The sequence below is a fragment of the Neolamprologus multifasciatus genome, chromosome 7, assembly GCF_963576455.1.
Source record: "Neolamprologus multifasciatus chromosome 7, fNeoMul1.2, whole genome shotgun sequence".
In the NCBI taxonomy this organism is placed as follows: Eukaryota; Metazoa; Chordata; class Actinopteri; order Cichliformes; family Cichlidae; genus Neolamprologus; species Neolamprologus multifasciatus.
Window position 1 is genome coordinate 62,825,702 of NC_140445.1, and position 17,603 is coordinate 62,843,304.

The following is a 17,603-nucleotide window of genomic DNA, read 5'->3' on the forward strand; positions in this document are numbered from 1 at the left end:
TGGTGTCTTAGGCTATGTTCACACTGCAGGCGAAAGCGCATCAAATCCGATTTATTTGACCCTATGCAACCCATATCCGATCATGGTATGACAGTGTGAACGGCACAAATCCGATATTTTCAAATCCGATCTGGGTCACTTTCGTATGTGGTACTGAATCCGATACATATCCGATGTTTTAGAAAGCGACTGCTTTTGAATGGTCATGTCGCATTAAATACGCCTTTTACGTCACTGACACAAGACAGACGCCAATTATCAGCGCCCGAGAAGACATCGTGAACACTTCCTGGCCATCCAGTGTAGATGTCAGTGAAACTGTTTGGAAGACAGCGTTGGAGAAACGTGAACATTTTATTTGTACTGTATAATCTGCTGATTCTGACAGAAATCTGCAACTATCCTTTGAAGCACCGCTCCTCTAAAACAGCAATAAGGATAATTATTAGGTTATTTACATTATTATGTAAATAACAAAATAACTTTAAGCAAAAATTGGGAAACGTGAAGTCCGAAGTCTTTATATTAAGGGCCATCAGTCAAACAATACTGTTTGCTCTGGGTCTAAACAGAGCGCGTTGTGTGTGACATCTTCTTTTGCACATGCGGGCCGCTTCACACTAGAGCGCGTTTGCTGTCACATTTTATTTGTAGTGTGAACGAGCAGACAAAAAAATCGGATTTGATCAAAAAATCGGAATTGAGCATTAACACCTGCAGTGTGAACGTAGCCTACGTTCACACTGCAGGTCTTAATGCTCAATTGGAATTGAGCATTAAGACATTCTTTCCCAGCCTCACATGCTGCTTCCTGTCCATCAGGAAGTCAGTAATCCACCGGCAGATGGGATCAGGCACATTCATCTGGGAAAGCTTGCCTTGGTCTGGAAGGATGGTGTTGAAGGCGGAGCTGAAGTCAACAAACAGGATCCTGGCGTAGGTTCCTGGGGAGTCCAGATGCTGCAGGATGTTGATAGCATCGTCTACAGACGTGTTGGCTCTGTATGCAAACTGCAGGGGGTCCAGGAGGGGGGCCGTGAGGGTCTTGAGGTAGGAGAGAACCAGGCGCTCCAATGACTTCATGACCACAGATGTCAGAGCTACAGGTCTGTAGTCATTTAGTCCAGTGATCCTTGGTTTCTTGGGGACAGGGATTATGGTAGAGGACTTGAAGCAGGCAGGCACATGACATGCCTGCAGTGAGGATTTGAAAATGCCAGAAACACCGGGGCCAGCTCATTTGCACACTGTCTGAGGGTGGCAGGAGACACACCGTCTGGGCCAGGAGCTTTTTCAAGCATTCAGACTCTTGAACTGCTTCATCACATCTGCTTCATGAATATGAAGGGTTGTAGTGGGAGAAGGTGGTGTGAAATCCTCCTTGGTGTGGGGTGTGGAGGGGGTGTTGTAGGTGAAGTATTTGATGGTGGTGATGGCTCTATCCGGTCGTTAAGTCTGACGTCACTAGCCGTGTCTGGGCCTAACCTCCGCTGCAGGTCCATATATCAAACGATCACTATGGCATTACTGAGAGTTGAAAAACTGTCTAAAGTCTTTCATCTTTAATAAAATGATCAGCGTTCTGCTCTACCAGGTGTAACAATTGAGTTTAACATCCAGGCATCCATGAAAACTGAATTTATGACATTTAACGGAGTTAGAAGTTAGCAGGAAGTTAGCTCGCTAGCTTCTATCTAAATACAATATAGCACGTCCTGACTGCGGGGTTTTGGAAACAAATTAAAACGTACAGCTCTGTTATCACTGCCAACATAAATGAAGACAGAAAACTAAACAGCAGTGATGTTTGTAGGGTTACTGAAGTTTGGCTAGCTGGTATATAATGATGTGCTACGTGACCGCTAGCGACACAGCTATGTTAGCATAATATAAACAAGCTAACTTTTTTTCCCTCGATAAAAGTTAACGTGAGTGCTCTCGGTGGTCAGGAACAAATGTAATCGCATGGCAGGATGCTGTAAAAGGGCCAAACTTCAGCCAGGAGAACAACTGAGATAATCCATCCACAATACGAGGTTAGTCATTCATATACTGCTGCATGGGCTGGGCTGTAGTTACGTCCTAAGGTTTTAAAAACTGAGCTTAAATAAATGATTAACGGTAATAAAAGCCGAGGGAGGTCAACAGTGATCACTGACTGTTTTAGGAGCTTTTTGAGATTAAACAGAAGAAAATACAAAACATTAAACATGTTAACAACACAAAAGCCATATTAAACGCAGACTATTTTAGGCCCGGAAGTAGGATTCATCATGTCATCACTTAACGACCGGATAGAGATTGACAGACCACGTGACTTTTGCGCATTGCATGCCGGGTACTAGTGGGAAACAATCAAAGCAATGCATCAAATGCAAGCATTTGCAGCACCGCAAAACGTTCATTCTCCGGTTCCAATACCTTCTTGCTTTTTCTTTGCCCCCCAAAAAAGGTATGTACAAAATGAAGGAGAACAATGCCGGTCCGTACAAAGACAGACTTGATGAAAAGTCAAAGAAAAGATACGAGGAAAAAAATCAAAGGAGTGAAAGGGTTAGACCCTTACGAGCACACAGAGTGGACAAAAGACGTTAGCGTGCTGCCCAACTTTCACCACGCTCACATTTATAATCATACAATTCTTGGAGTGAGTGCATACACTCATGAAGTTTAGTAACTTCAGGTCACTGCAACAAGCCCAGGTACAGTTTACCGACGGATGGGTACAGGACCATGAAATGCACCGTGTAAAACGAAAGACCATCGTACGTATCATAAGTTTACCAGTCTCACAAATCGTCTTCATAAATACACATTCGTTAACCGTTTATTAATAGGACCTTTGAGCTCAACGGTAATTAATTAGTAGTGGAAATAATTTCTGGTTTGCATTACAGAAATGTAGCAGTGACAATAATATTGTATGCTGTAATCCTACTGTGCAATTAGTGATACAAAACAACTGTTTTATCCTGTGAATAAAAGTATATGTTTTTGTCAATGTACCAGGGTAATAACAGAAGCGAAACGCAATATTGTGTCAGGACAATTCACTATTTATGCACAATAAACAAAAGAGCATAGCGCGACAATTTCTGTTCAGCGCCAGACTTGCTTGTAACCTATATCACCAATTATGTTATGAAAAATTACGTATTAACTACTACAAAACATTTACCTTTGTGGAAATGCTTGGAGCAGACTAACATGTGAGCTGGAGTGTTCTGGGACGTTATATTTGGTCTTTGAATGACTGCAATCCAGGCCATCCATCGCCTCTTTGTTACTTGAATTGAAAAGCCTGCGTACGCTAGTACCGCTTGCCACGCGTTCCCAGAATCTTTTGCGGTTTTACCCCTGAATGATGTCACATTTTCAATCTCTATGGAGAGGGGAGAGGTCGGGGAATGAATGTCCAAAGTGTCTCTATTGTTGGGGCCGTTGGAGGTGAGAAGGCTGCTTGATGGCTCGTCAAAACGGCAGTAAAAGTCGTTAAGGGTGTTGGCCAAGAGCAAGTTATCAGTGGAGGGGGGGGGTTTAGGCTTGTAGTTGGTAATATTAACACCCACTCACGTCTTGGGCTATTTGACCTCAGTAAATCACATGATAGGGTGGGGCTAGATCTCACAATGGGTTCGCGCATAAAACCTGGCTGATTGTGACCCACTCCCATTTTCACACTGTTGAAATCTCCCAATTCTTTGAATCTTTGGGCTGAAGGAAGGACAATACTCGGTGTATAAATGCTCAATCAACAATCCTTTATTTCCATACAATTTTCACACAATGAGCATAAAACCATCCGGATGGGGAGAGATGCATGAGAGGGTCACAGCAAGTCTCAAAATGGTGGTGTGTTACACAGCTTTTTATATTTTCTACTGGCCCCCACCTGGTCGTAAACCTAAACATTCACACTCTCTTATCTGTCATGGCGCCTAAGTTATGACCTCGGGCTCCCTGTCTTTCTACTCCCTACAAGAGTGGGGGCACAGAATGTTGTTTGCTCTTGCTATTACCGGCCCCAAGGTCCTTCGCACGCAACCTTCTCAGAAAATGATTTAAGCAGTCTGACATGACAAGAAAACAGTGTAAAACATTCACAACAGATAAATGGTGGCGCCCACCTGTCTAACAGAACCCAAAGATGGTCACATTCTTTTAATCCCCAAAGATATACTGGAACATTTGTCTAACATACTACAAAAATATACTGCGAAGATGGTCATGTTCTTTAACCTAAAAATATAAGGAAAACTAAGCTATATATTTTGCACACAACTTAGACTAAGGAATATATTTATGTTCTACAGCTGTTTAACATAATTCGTCTACCTTGACTATGGGTATAAGATAACATAGTTTGAATGAGGATCTCACAACACCTTGGCTCGTGTGATTAGGCAGGGGATCAATAGGGGGTCCACGACCCTCTTATTAACATTCCCAATAGGGCTTAAAAATCTAGGACTCTCCACCAATTGCTCTTAGAACTAAAGAAGCTTCTCGGATGAGAGGTGACGCTTTTCCAAGCTCCGTAGACTATGACGACTTGGATTACTGAGGACCTTCACAGACATCATTTCATAGCATCTTTATTGCTCTGTAGCTACAATGCACACAGTACATATTCACAGCTACTGATGTCTAAAATAATTCAATTACTACTATTATTTATTGGGCGTAGTGTTCTAGCAGTGACCTGAATACTCCAAAATGATAACATTTTTCCTAATTTTCCCCATTAAAATGTGTTTTTGGTTACAACTGAATGAACTCTGGCCCTTTATTAAAGCTGAAATATTTGAATGAAAACCTTTTAAGGTCAAAGGCTCAAGCAGAATGAACACTGAACACTTTTAGCTTGTCTTTAACTTCTTCAAGGTATCGTTATGGTGGGAGTGATCATTGGCTCCAAGCGGATAGGAATCAACCCTGACAATGTGGCCACACCGATAGCAGCCAGCTTTGGAGATCTCATCACTCTTGCCTTGTTGGCATGCTTCAGTCAGTGGTTCTACTCCTTTATAGGTGAGAGATAAGGGCAATAACATGGTCTGGTTTGAATGTACAAACAGTGAAGAGTAATGCTGTATATTTGGTGCAAGTGCCAGAAGTCATGTATTTTTTACTTTTGGCCAACAGATGACACCAGTTCACCCAAGTCCACAAAGATCACAGCCTTTACTTTTTCAACTAAATCCTGATAGAAAATAAAAGGCATAATAATCTCTTTTTTTCTTTTTGACAGAACTTTATCCATATGTGTTGTATCTGGTAAATCTATCGTTTTTATGCCTGATTCCCGCCTGGGTGGCTGCCTCATCCAAACATCCAGCCAGTGAAATCTTGCTGCACACAGGCTGGGAACCCATCATTATAGCAATGCTCATCAGCAGGTACTCTCTGCTGCTTTCACATGTTCAGATTTCCTGATGGTGTTCTCTAGTGTGAATTTTTAAATAAAGCAAACAAATTTGTATAATTTATATAATAACAATTTGATCTTTTGATACCATTAACTCGTTTGCTTTATGTTAGAAAAAGATAATAGAAAAATATTATGAATACCCTCACATACCTCTTACTGGTATTATTTTGATTGTCTTTCTTCTAGTATTGGAGGAGTTATTCTGGACAAGACTGTATTAGATCCAAACTTGGCAGGGATTATAGTTTATGCCCCTGTCATAAATGGTGAGTTCTCTTTATTTGTGTTCTTGTATTTGAGATCATAACAGCATATTGATGTAACGTATGGACAATTCTACATTTTGTACATAATTTGGTAATGCTCGCATAATCATAATTTCTATTCTTAGCAAACATGTGAAAAAAATAATCCTGCTGTAAGACCGGTTCTCGAGAAATAATGAGGTAGGGTCATAAAGTTTTGTATCATAAGTTGAAGATGAAAAGAAAGAACAAAGGATGAAAGGGTACCCAACGCTGATCCTATATAAGAGGAAGGTCGATATACCCCAGACTGCTGCCTTTTTCCTGTCTGTCCTTTTGTATGTCTTTGCCAGATGTGCTTTAAGGCTACACACCCCAGGGTTGCTTCGCTTTAGTTTGCTTTGCTTGCGTTCTATGTGTTATTTTGGCTGTAAAATGTACTGTTCTGCTGTTCATATGACAATGTTTAATAAACTCTGTTCTAAGATTTCTATTCTTTTCCAAAAGATCTTTATGAGTGATTTGATATTAATTGGATCTGAAAAGCTGGACCACCACAGCGTTGTGTCAAAATTTGCTTGACAGGTGATTTAGTGAGCTGAAGCCAGGCCCTAAAAATTTATTACGAGGAAGTTAAAATGTCAGCCAAGATAGATAAGTTAATATGCATTGCTGTATATTCTTCAGCAGTGTTCCTTTTACTCTCCGAGGACAGTTTTGTGCTTGTTCGCCCATGCATGTCTTTGCATGAGGATGTTTGCGTATATATTTGCATTACCTGGAACTCAAACCTCTTCCAGTGAAAGAAGTATTATATTTCTGCTTGTAAAATAATATGACCAGTAATATGAGAATCATTTGTGGTTCTGTATTGCTGATAGATAGCAACAAGCCAATGTTTGCATATATTCCCGTTCTTTGTACGGCATTTTTCCTTTTGTTTGTATGTAGTTTTTTTTAATTGCTAGTTTTTATAGTTGTTTTTGTTACTATTTTTGTGTCTTGTTAAAAGGCCACTTTAATCCCTTTACATTAGTTGATAGAGTCACTAAAATACATTTTTACAATGGCAAATAAGTAAAGTAAAGTTGCGCCACAGGCCGGTCTATGTCTGACCATATTTTCACGGACTGGCCTTTAAGGTGTCGCGCACTAATACAAAAAAAAATACAAATAAAACCAGTATCGGTACCAAAAAAAGAGATGTATTCATACCACATGGGAAAAGACCCAGGGAAACCAAGTTAACGATAAAAACAATTACAAAATAACGATAAAAAATGATAAAGTGGTCCCCAGGGGTTGGGGACTGCTGGATTAGGGAAAATCCAAAATAAGTTCAAACCTGTGCACCTAATTCTTGTTTTTAAATACGTTACAGATGTATTGTGTAAAATCATACCACCCTGGAAAAAGAGAGTTGAAAGACCCCCAATGAATGTATGTAAACTTCCAACTACAACTGTAGGTTTAGTCTAGACAATTAACAACGTGACCTGGAATTTAACCAAAGCTCTTGGCTTGAGCTATTGGTTAAGTCAAATCCTGCAAAGGGATCCAAATGTTTAAACTGCACTGCAACTTGCACTTTTAAACAAAATGATCAAGATCTATAAAATGTTGTGTAAACCATGTCTCACATGACCAGTTTACAGCCATTCCCTCTAAGATTAAGATTAAGATACTTTATATGTCATTATTGAAAGACACAACAACATTTTTTTTAAAATAAACTCTATCAACCAATCGCAATGGATAAAAGTAGCATTTAAAAAAGATGCAAAAACCTAGGGTTTACTCAGGTCCCAGTGATGAAACTATCTTGCGAACACACATCACTGTCTACACAAATGCTCTGACTGTTAAATTTCAAAAGGACTCCACACTCACAGCTGGGACTTTATCTTGTCGCCACACTTTAAGGCCTGTTAAAGATCTGAAAGTGTGACGACCTGGATTAGAATCTGATAATCAGAGAGCGATCTGGGGAAGACTTCTTTCCTTTAGCTGTAATTTGCATAGTCAATCCTACAACTGGGATCTTTTATCTTAAAAGCAATTTGCTTTTCAAAACATGAATACATGAATATGCATAGTCCTTACTTGTTGTAGGCAACAAGTCTTTGACACCAAAAATGTGTGAAGTTCTTTAGAATTCTGTGCGAGGGCTTTTCCACTTTTACATGCATAATCACCCTGATTCCTTTCATATTTCTTTGCTTCTTTGTTTATTCATTTGTTTCTTTCTTTTAAGTTTTGTTTGCTCCTCCATAGATTTAGGGAACACTATTAGAAAACACTTGTATTTCCATTGCCATGAAGTTTATTAATTTTTTATCTTATTCATAAGTATTTATGATGAAGCACAGTGCAGTGTTCTACTTGTAGATAAGGGGCTTAACTTAATGGAAGATTGAAATCTTTTTATGGCCACTTCTGGTATACGTGAGATTAGACAGCAGTCCTGTATTCTCTAAACTGAATTAAAAAAAATGCTAATTTAATCATGAAAATAATTTACTGAAATACAATTTCAATAATGTGTTGAGAAAATAAACAAAAGGAACTCCTGGGCCAATAAACTGTACCAATCTGACTTGAACAAAATCTATATACGGACCAGCAACATCAGCAGCTCCACGGCTTCTACCAAGGTTGCCCAATCTGTGATTTCCTTGCCCTGACAGATGTTCAGAAAATCTGATACTTTACATCCCGATGCATTCTCAATCATCCAGGTAAGTAAATACGTGTCTCTGTGGCTTTTAAAACCCAAAACACGATCAGGATCAGGTCCACTGACACAAACAAAGGAGCATAGTGTGCGCTGTTAAGTGCCAGGAGGATTGCCAGGATTTATATATCAGAGAAATAAAACAACCTCTGGCGAAGCGGATGGCACAAAACAGAAGAGCTACCTCGTCAGGCCAGGACTCTGCAGTCTATTTACACCTACAGGCCAGTGGACACTCTTTCAATGATGAGGATGTAACATCCTGGACATGGAGGAGCGCCGAGTCAAGGAGGCCATTCACGTGAAAAGGGAAAGACCATCTCTGAATCGAGGAGAGGGCCTAAGGGTACATCTGTCACCATCTTACATGCTGTGATTGCAGCCATTCCCCAACTCTCTGTGAATGGTACTCATGGCCATAGATCAGTGGTTGTTGATCAATGGTCATGATAATTTGCATAATTATGATGAAGGAACTGAGCTCCCAGCCCATTGTTCCTTCAGTGGTGCATGTATGTATCTCCATTGTGGCTCTTTCTCTGATAAATCTTTTATGAGGCCACATGGCCTTGTGTATTGCAACCATTCAGCCCATCCTTCTGCCATGAAAAGGCCTTGAGCAGCGTGGGTACAATCCATTTCCCAAGCTGCATGTGGAGTCTAAATACAACACCCACACAGAGTCTTCGTCTTAGATAGATACTGATCACTCCAGCTCAAAAAGTTCTCAAAACATTCTGTGTTGTGAGACAAATACATGCGATGTAAAATAAATCATCTATTAGTACCATATATGTGATATTCCAGTGTTTTAGAATTTTTTTGACAAGTTAACGCTCCTTTGGTCAAATTGAGTTGTACACGTGTATTTTAATACACACATTAACTGAAAATAGTGGAGTAAATTTTCCTTTTCCTTGTCATTAAACACCGTCCCACCCTGCCTCAAAACCTCAATCATCATCCCCATCGCTAAGAAGACGGCTGTGGACAGCCCAAATGACTACAGGCCTGTTGCACTTACGCCTGTAGTGATGAAGTGCTTTGAGAGACTGGTCTGTCAGCACATCAGGGCCGGTCTGCCTTCCACTCTGGACCCCCACCAATTTGCCTATAGGACAAATCGATCCACCAAGGACGCCATCACCATAGCGCTCCACACTGCGCTGAGTCACCTGGAGCACCGAGGAAACTATGTGAGAATGCTCTTCCTGGACTTCAGCTCAGCATTCAATCACATCATCCCGGAGATCCTGGTCGAGAAACTGTCTAACCTGGGACTCTCCACCTCCATCTGTCTCTGGATCAAGGACTTCCTGACAAATAGACCACAGTCTGTCAGACTCGGCCCCCACCTGTCCAGCACCATCACACTCAGTACCGGGTCTCCACAAGGATGTGTTCTGAGTCCCCTCTTGTTTACGCTCTACACATCCGACTGCTCCCCTACCCATCTCTCAAACACCATCATAAAGTTCGCGGATGACACCACAGTGGTTGGACTCATCTCAAGGGGGGATGAGTCGGACTACAGAGATGAGGTTAACAGACTGACTGAGTGGTGTTCAGTTAACAACCTCCAACTGAACACCACGAAATCTAAAGAACTTATTTTGGACTTCAGGAAGGGCAGAGCAGACCCGGCCCCACTCTACATTCACGGGAACTGTGTGGAGAGGGTACACTCCATGAGGTTTCTGGGCGTGCAGATCTCTGTTGATCTCTCCTGGACTGCAAATACCACGGCGTTGGTAAAAAAGGCCCAGCAGCGTCTCCATTTTTTGAGAGTGCTCAGGAGGAACAACCTGGAGGAGAGGCTGCTGGTGACATTCTATAGAGCCACCATAGAGAGCATCCTAACGTACGGCATAACAACGTGGTATGCAGGGTGCTCAGTTGCAGACAGGAATGGACTGCAGAGGGTCATCAACACAGCCCAGAAGATCACTGGCTGCCCTCTGCCCAGCCTGGAGGCCATTGCGAACTCCCGATACCTCAGCAGAGCTGGCAATATCATTAAGGACTACTCTCACCCCAGTAATCAACTGTTTGAACTATTACCGTCAGGCCGACGGTACAGGTCACATAAAACCAGGACAAACAGATTCAGGGATAGCTTCTTTCCCAGAGCTATCACCGTAGTAAATAAGCACAAAACAATTAAACCTGCTTAACCATACTTGCCATTGTCACTATACTATGCTGCTATTCATACTATAATTATATTATGCTGCTATCCTGTATATATTGTACTTATTTATTGTCTGAGCACTACAGTTGTTTTATTGTACTTTTTATATTTTACATTTATATTTATTTTGCTTTTTGCACCAAGGGAGTGGCACTCCAATTTCGTTGTACTTTGTACAATGACAATAAAGGCTATTCTATTCTATTCTATTCTAAATAATTATGGTACTTTTCACACATAATATTTCTCATTAAATGAAACACTAGTCAAAATATTAATGAGGATTTTTACTTCCCACTTTCCCTTCAGCAAAGTAGCATTTTGTTTTTTCTCTTAGGAAGCTTATGGTGCAAATGCTAATGTGTCACATTTTATGGTATTTGTAGCTCTGAAACATGACCAGAAGTCTGATTTTGGGACAGTACAATTCTTGGAAACAAAGTTTTTGACTCTCATGCTAATTGTGATACAGTTTCCCTTGTTTTGTCACAGCACACAATATAAGCTAAGCTAAGCTAAGCTAAGCTAAGATAAGATAAGATAAGATGACCTTTATTAGTCCCACAGGTGGGAAATTTGTTTGTTACAGCAAATGTGCAACGTTATGTAGCAGAAATGTGGAGATTAGAGAAATATTTTACTGCTATGGTTCATAATCGTCATCATTACCATTGCATTAATCATACAGTTTACAGTATTGATATTGTATTCAGATGTTTAAACCTATCGGTACCCAATTAGCCTTTATTACAGGTGCAGTTATAACCACGTTAAACTGTTGAGTTAAATCAATAATCTTAATTGCTTTTGAATGCTTGTTATAATGTTAAATGTGTATGTAGGGATGCACCGATACCGATACTGGTATCAGGTATCGGGGCCGATACTGTAAAATGTGTGTGTACTCATACTCGTAAAAGTTAACCGATACCATGAACCGATACCAACTTATTTCATTAATCAGAGGGTGGCTTGTCATTTCTGTTGTAGTTTTTTAGATTGGCCACTAGGGAGCCAATTATTATTTTATTTATTATTTATTTAATAATAATTATTTTGTTTGTTTGTTTACAATATAGACACTCTGCAATAATTTAAAAGTTTATTTTATTCGCAAACCTAATTTGTATTTATTTTATTCCAAATAGAAGTGTTTATTTATTATTCTGAAAGCTCGAGACAGTGCCAATAGTTCAGTGATATTTTGTTAAATTACAATGTGGAGACTCTGCAATAATTTAGCAGAAGTGCTTATTTTTCACTTGAAATTTTTTTGTGGTCATTTTTATTAAGATTTTATTTTTTATCGGCAGGGAATATAATAAAACCTGTCTTCCAATTAATTGTATTTGTGTGTGTGTGTGTGTGTGTGTGTGTGGTAGAAGTATCATTTTTTGTACTCTGTATCGGCAAGTACTATGTGTATGTGCTGATTCTGTTGGGTCGTAAAAGAAAGGCCTAACTCTGAGTACACTCTATGCCAAAGTAGACAGGAAGTGCAGGCTTTTGCTGAGCGTGCTTGTGAAAGTTACCTTAAGGAGCTGTGGGGAGGATGCTATTTGAATAACCAGGTTATTCATTGTTATCTTTTAGTCATATATATCCTTTTTATTAAGCTTTGAAGTAGGGGCCTTCATTTGATTAAAACATTTATTCGATATATTACACATATAGTTTCAGTTGTGCATGTGCTGGCCTTCTGTCTGGTGGAAAAGGTTACAAGGTTCAGCTGGTGAGGTGAGAGGTGAAACTGAGTGCATTTCATGCTGACACACACACACGTACACACCCACACACACACACAGTAGATAGACTCATTTATAGGTGAGAGGTTAATCATGTTTGCTTGCAACTGCAAAATTGTCTCTGCAAAAAGGGGAACAGTTTCTTGCAGGATGTGGGTCTGGTGTTCCAGACGAGAAGCGAAAGTTGGAAGGTTGACAGGAAGCATCTGCCGTGGAGACGCTTCCTGATTACAGTGTCACAGTGTTGTGATCAATGTTGTTATTTTGAAAGTTGATTACCTCCTGTATCTCTCCTCAATATTGAACCCTTAACAGAAATTAGAAAACACTGCAATGCAATGCAATAAAATAAAATACTTTATACAATAGAATGAAATAGAATAATATATACAATAGAATAAAATAGAATACAAATGCTATATACAACTGAGTAAGAAAATATATATATTCTGACAATATATATATATAGGTTAGGTTGGTCACCAGTTGAATGTCTTCCTTTTTTGTTCATATTCTTTATTCTTTACTTGCACAAAAGCTGGCTTAAATGCTCCTTTTCTTTTCTCGTGAGGTGTTGGAGGAAATCTCGTTTCCATACAATCTAGTCGTATTTCAACTCATCTGCATTTGAAATACTCACCGGGGCAGTTGCCTGAGGGTCGACAGAGCTGTTCCAACCCTTGGCACACATTCTTTGGTTCAGGTAAAAATCAAATTTGAAACAATTTACATAATAAACACAGTTTGCCAACACAATCTGACGTTCACCTTCTGTTGGGCAGGAGCAAACCACCGATCTGCTAAGATTCTGCTTCTCCTGGTGATCCCTGGTCAGCTGATCTTCTTACATGCTGTTCACCTGATCAAAGGAGGCCACACTTTGCCAAGTCCTCTCTTCACCATCGCCTTCTTGTCTGCGTCTTTGATTCAGGTAAGTCAAATGTGCACTGACAGGCTATTTCTCTTTGCATAGAGCAACCTAGTCTGCTGTGATCTTATGTCTCATTCTTTGTTTTTTAGGTGTTAATTCTGCTCTGCATGGCTGACTGTTTGGTTCACTGTTTGTGGAGGAGGGGTAAAGACCCCGACAGTTACTCAATACCTTACCTCACAGCCCTTGGAGATCTTCTAGGGACTGCTCTACTTTCAATTGTTTTTCTCATGCTGTGGTGCATTGGTGATACAGGCAGTGTGTAGATTCAAAATGAGAAAACAAAACCCTTATAGTGCTTATGATTTTAAAAGGCAAAATGCAAGTAATGCTGAAGATTTGCAACACACAAATGTGCCTTCACCTTCATGAACAAGTAACACAGTTTTCTGCCTTAAGGTGTTTATTTAAAACACAAGAAACACACCTACAGGACACATACAAGTACTCTTAATTTTTGCACATTTCACATCTTTGTGTCTGTCTAATCCACTGCAAACCATTGTGTACTTACAAAGTCAGGACGTCACGAAAACATGACAAACCATGACAGCGAGAGTGCAATTTTTTTCATCTTGTGCTTCACTTTGTGTGTGTGTGTATGTGTGTTGTCACAATATGGTTTCTAAATACCTGAAATTTGACTGAGATTTTTTCCCCCCTGTAATTTCTCTTAGTACAGAAATGAAAGTGCAATGAAACATTATGTGGAGCCCTATTCAGATGTATTGCATTTTAAATCTTTTTTATAATGTTGCAAATTTGTATTCAGTGTAGCTCTTCTACATTGTAACTTTGCTATGTCTGAAAAAGTACATTAAGTGGTAGAAACCAGCTACTGTGTCTCTTGTCTTTCCGTTTCAGATAGTTTTGAGATAATAGAAAGGCTGATGAATGAACACAGAAAAGGCAGAACAGTCCAGCTTAGTAACAACACAATAACGTACTATGTAGCAGCTGTAAACCTATCTGGGGGCTCTAGTAATGAAGCTACTGAGTGTTAAACAAATTCTTCTTAATCTTTCTTTGTCTACCAGTAGAGTTCACAGCAGCCCCAAGAACTGTATGTGCAAAAGTTATGAAATTTGGGACCATATCTGGGAAAAGTCCCTCCACAGTTTTGCCTCTGAGTCTGGATTGCTCACCTAAAGATTGAAGTCAAATGTGTGATGTTCAAAAATGGCATGCTTTTAAATTTCTTGGACAAAGTCGGGTTCAAAGCACACTGTTAAAAAAAGAAAGAAATTTAACATTTAACAACAATTTCACTATTGTGATTTTTAAAGTGACTTATGTCAGCTGACTAACTGACTGGAGAATAAAACGAGCATGGATCAATCGGTTCCCTTATTTGTGCAAAAAAAAACCCCAAGAAACTCAAAAACAAAGCAAACTTAAATGTAACAAATTTAAGTAAAGTGTGGGAAAGAAAAACATTTGGGATTTCAAAAAAAGAATAAAATCTAGTTGAGCTGTTGCACCAAAAGCCTTATTTGTATGATGTCAAAGGAGCTTGCAAAGAAAAGCGTCTGGACTTCTTTAAGTTACTTGAAGATGTTTCACCTTCATCCGAGAAGCTTCTTCAGTTCTAAGGTCAAATGGTGGAGAGTCCCAGATATAAACCTAGTGGGAGTTTCCCCCCACAGAGGGACAAAGGGACCCCCTGATGATCCTCTAATCGCCTGAGCCAAGGTGTGAAACTGGGTTTGGGTCCCAATCAGCCAGAGTTTCAGGTGAGCTCATTGTGAAACCTGGCCCCATCTTATTTTATTTTATTTTTTGCCTGTCCCATTTGGTTCTTTAGCCGTCAGAATTGTTGTCTGAAGACCAACAAGGATACCCAATGGATTTATTTTGCCAAATGGATCATCATGGCATTGCCGTATCGGTCCATTTGATCGACCTTTGTTTTTATTATTTATTTTATTTTATTTTCACTTGTTACAGACGGGACAGACATGAGTGAGGGATAGGAAAGGGAGAAAGAAAGAGGAAGGAAAAGAAAAACAGAAGGGGAGAGGGACAGTGAGAAAGGGGGGAAAAAAATATCTCCTGGATCACCTGTTGAGAGAAAAAGACGAGAAAACAAGCAAAAAAACCCAAACCAAAGCAACATACTAAACACAACACCATCGCATTAATCTATCTAAGTGTAAACAGCAGTAAATACTAAATATTGAATGTTGTTGTGCAGCACGCAGGACAGACAGCGCACAATGTGCTTTGAAGTAGCAACCAAGAAAGGTGTGATTTAAGTCTACGAACAGTGAACACCCGTGTGCACACCTGTGTGGATCGGCGCGCTTGTATTCAAATGGTTTCCCCATGTAATGGTCTGCTAGAGGATGTAGAGAGCCAGAGCCCCGCCCCCCATCCTGGCCCCATCTTATCATGCGAATTCCTGAGGTCAGACGGCCCAGGATGTGAGTGGGCGTTAAGGCGTCTGGGGAGGGAACTCAAAACTTAAAGAAGTCCAGACGCTTTTCTTTGCAAGCTCCTTTGACTACGATGACCTGGATGACTGAGAACCTTCACAGACATTTGTATGATGTGCTCTGCAGCTGTGATCACTATCATACTTACGTGAGTCTGTGTTATCATTATACAATCTTTATACATTAATCTTGACTTCTCGCCAAAATTTAATTCACCAAGTCACACATTGTGGCATCATGTCACACATGATCGCAACAAACTGCTGAAACTGCACAGTATGAAGGCGCCTTTAAACCAAGATCTCGTGGGTCTGGTATGCACTGACATCAAATTTGTCTCTCAGAAAAGTATAATTTGACCTTTGATGACTCTGCAGTCACAAAATAAAACGTTCCTGTCATTGTTTCCTGCTTGCTTCCGAGTATGTTATCTATGACAGCTGCACACAGCTATTATGTGCTCAGAAGAATGAAGAAATTATGGCATTAAATTGAGACATGATGATTAATGATAGTAAGCACAAGATTACAAAGACAAGCTTCCATAATAATATTTTACGGCAAAAAAAATATGTTCATGAGAAATTTTTAAAACATAAAAACAAATCACACACACCTCTCAAGCTATGAATGTCTCACAAACCTGCAAACCTTTTCCTTCCATTATTATTTGCCTTACCAGCACAAATGAACCCAACAACAGTCTACTTGATGTCAGAGCTCAGTGGATGCAGCTTTTACTGTTCCTCTATCCACAAAAGAACTAAAATGTCACAATTATTACTTTTTATAGTAAGAAATCAACCTAAAGGTTTTCTTTTATTCTCTGAATGTAGATTTTAGATTTCTAGTATCTTAAAGCACAAAACACTTGTTGGTCATCCCACATAGCCATCTTAGCCTTTAAGATATACAGTAGAAATAAACTAAGCCTGTTAAATTTAGATCAAACTAAGATATTATATCATGGTTTGATCTTGTACTATTGCAAACACATGAACTTTTGAGTATATATTTCCTTCATAAGATTTATATTACTGCAAAGTTAAGTCATATCCTCCAAATTTTGCTCTTCTGTTATTCTCTTATGCAACAGTTCCTACAGCCATGCTTTTTTTATTTCCTGTGTTGCTATTTCTATACTTTATTTTCTAAGGGAAACACATTACTTAGAACTGTTCACCACATCAGTAGTGGATGCAAGGAGTGTTTTCAAGAGGAACTTCATTATGTCTCGTCTGCACAGCAGAACAAAAATAGTTATCGAGGCCCCGCCTGTTAAGTTTTCAACATGTAGCCTAAAACGTCACTTTACGAAATAACAGGATCTGGGAAAATAAATTCAGTCTATCAAGAAATATAAAGGATGCTGTATATAATATTATTTTCACTTAGTGTTTTGGATAATATACAGAGCATTTACATCATAGGTTATCCCACAGTGGGTTCTGTGTTCCTTTATCATCACTTTTTTTTTTATTCTGGATGTGGCTTCAATTTATTTAACCCTTTATTTCTAATTAAGGCATGAATAACCACATTAAAATGATTTTTTTTTATCATTATCTTGAGAGTTCAGGGCAATATAAATCTTTTAAATTTTAAGTAAGACAAAGGCACTATTTCCCCCACCTCTGGTTTGGCTACAGATTTATGATATGGAAAGATATAGTTCTGCATTTTATAGGTGTGTGTGTGTGTGTGGGAGGTACAGTATTCATTTTGAGGTTATAACAAACTATGGAAGCAAATGGGTCATAACATATATTTCTACATGCATTTAAGCATATGACAATGTCTCCAAAGGAAGAGGAAAACACAGTTTCTTCATTCAAACTGCAGCCCTCCCAAATTCTGTTACAAATCAAACTGACAACCAGCTTATTCCCAA

General features: G+C 39.4%; 1 protein-coding gene across 1 annotated transcript in view; it reads left to right on the forward strand.

Annotated features, from left to right (window-relative positions):
• slc41a2a (solute carrier family 41 member 2a) overlaps positions 1–17,603 on the forward strand; it is a 46,299-nt gene extending 28,696 nt beyond the window's left edge. Inside the window, exons 6-11 of the mRNA XM_085166576.1 lie at positions 4,885–5,031; positions 5,252–5,399; positions 5,618–5,697; positions 12,918–13,049; positions 13,129–13,277; positions 13,367–17,603. Of these exons, the coding sequence (XP_085022702.1) occupies positions 4,885–5,031; positions 5,252–5,399; positions 5,618–5,697; positions 12,918–13,049; positions 13,129–13,277; positions 13,367–13,543 (833 nt within the window). The 3' untranslated portion in view covers positions 13,544–17,603. The remainder of the gene's footprint in view (positions 1–4,884; positions 5,032–5,251; positions 5,400–5,617; positions 5,698–12,917; positions 13,050–13,128; positions 13,278–13,366) is intronic.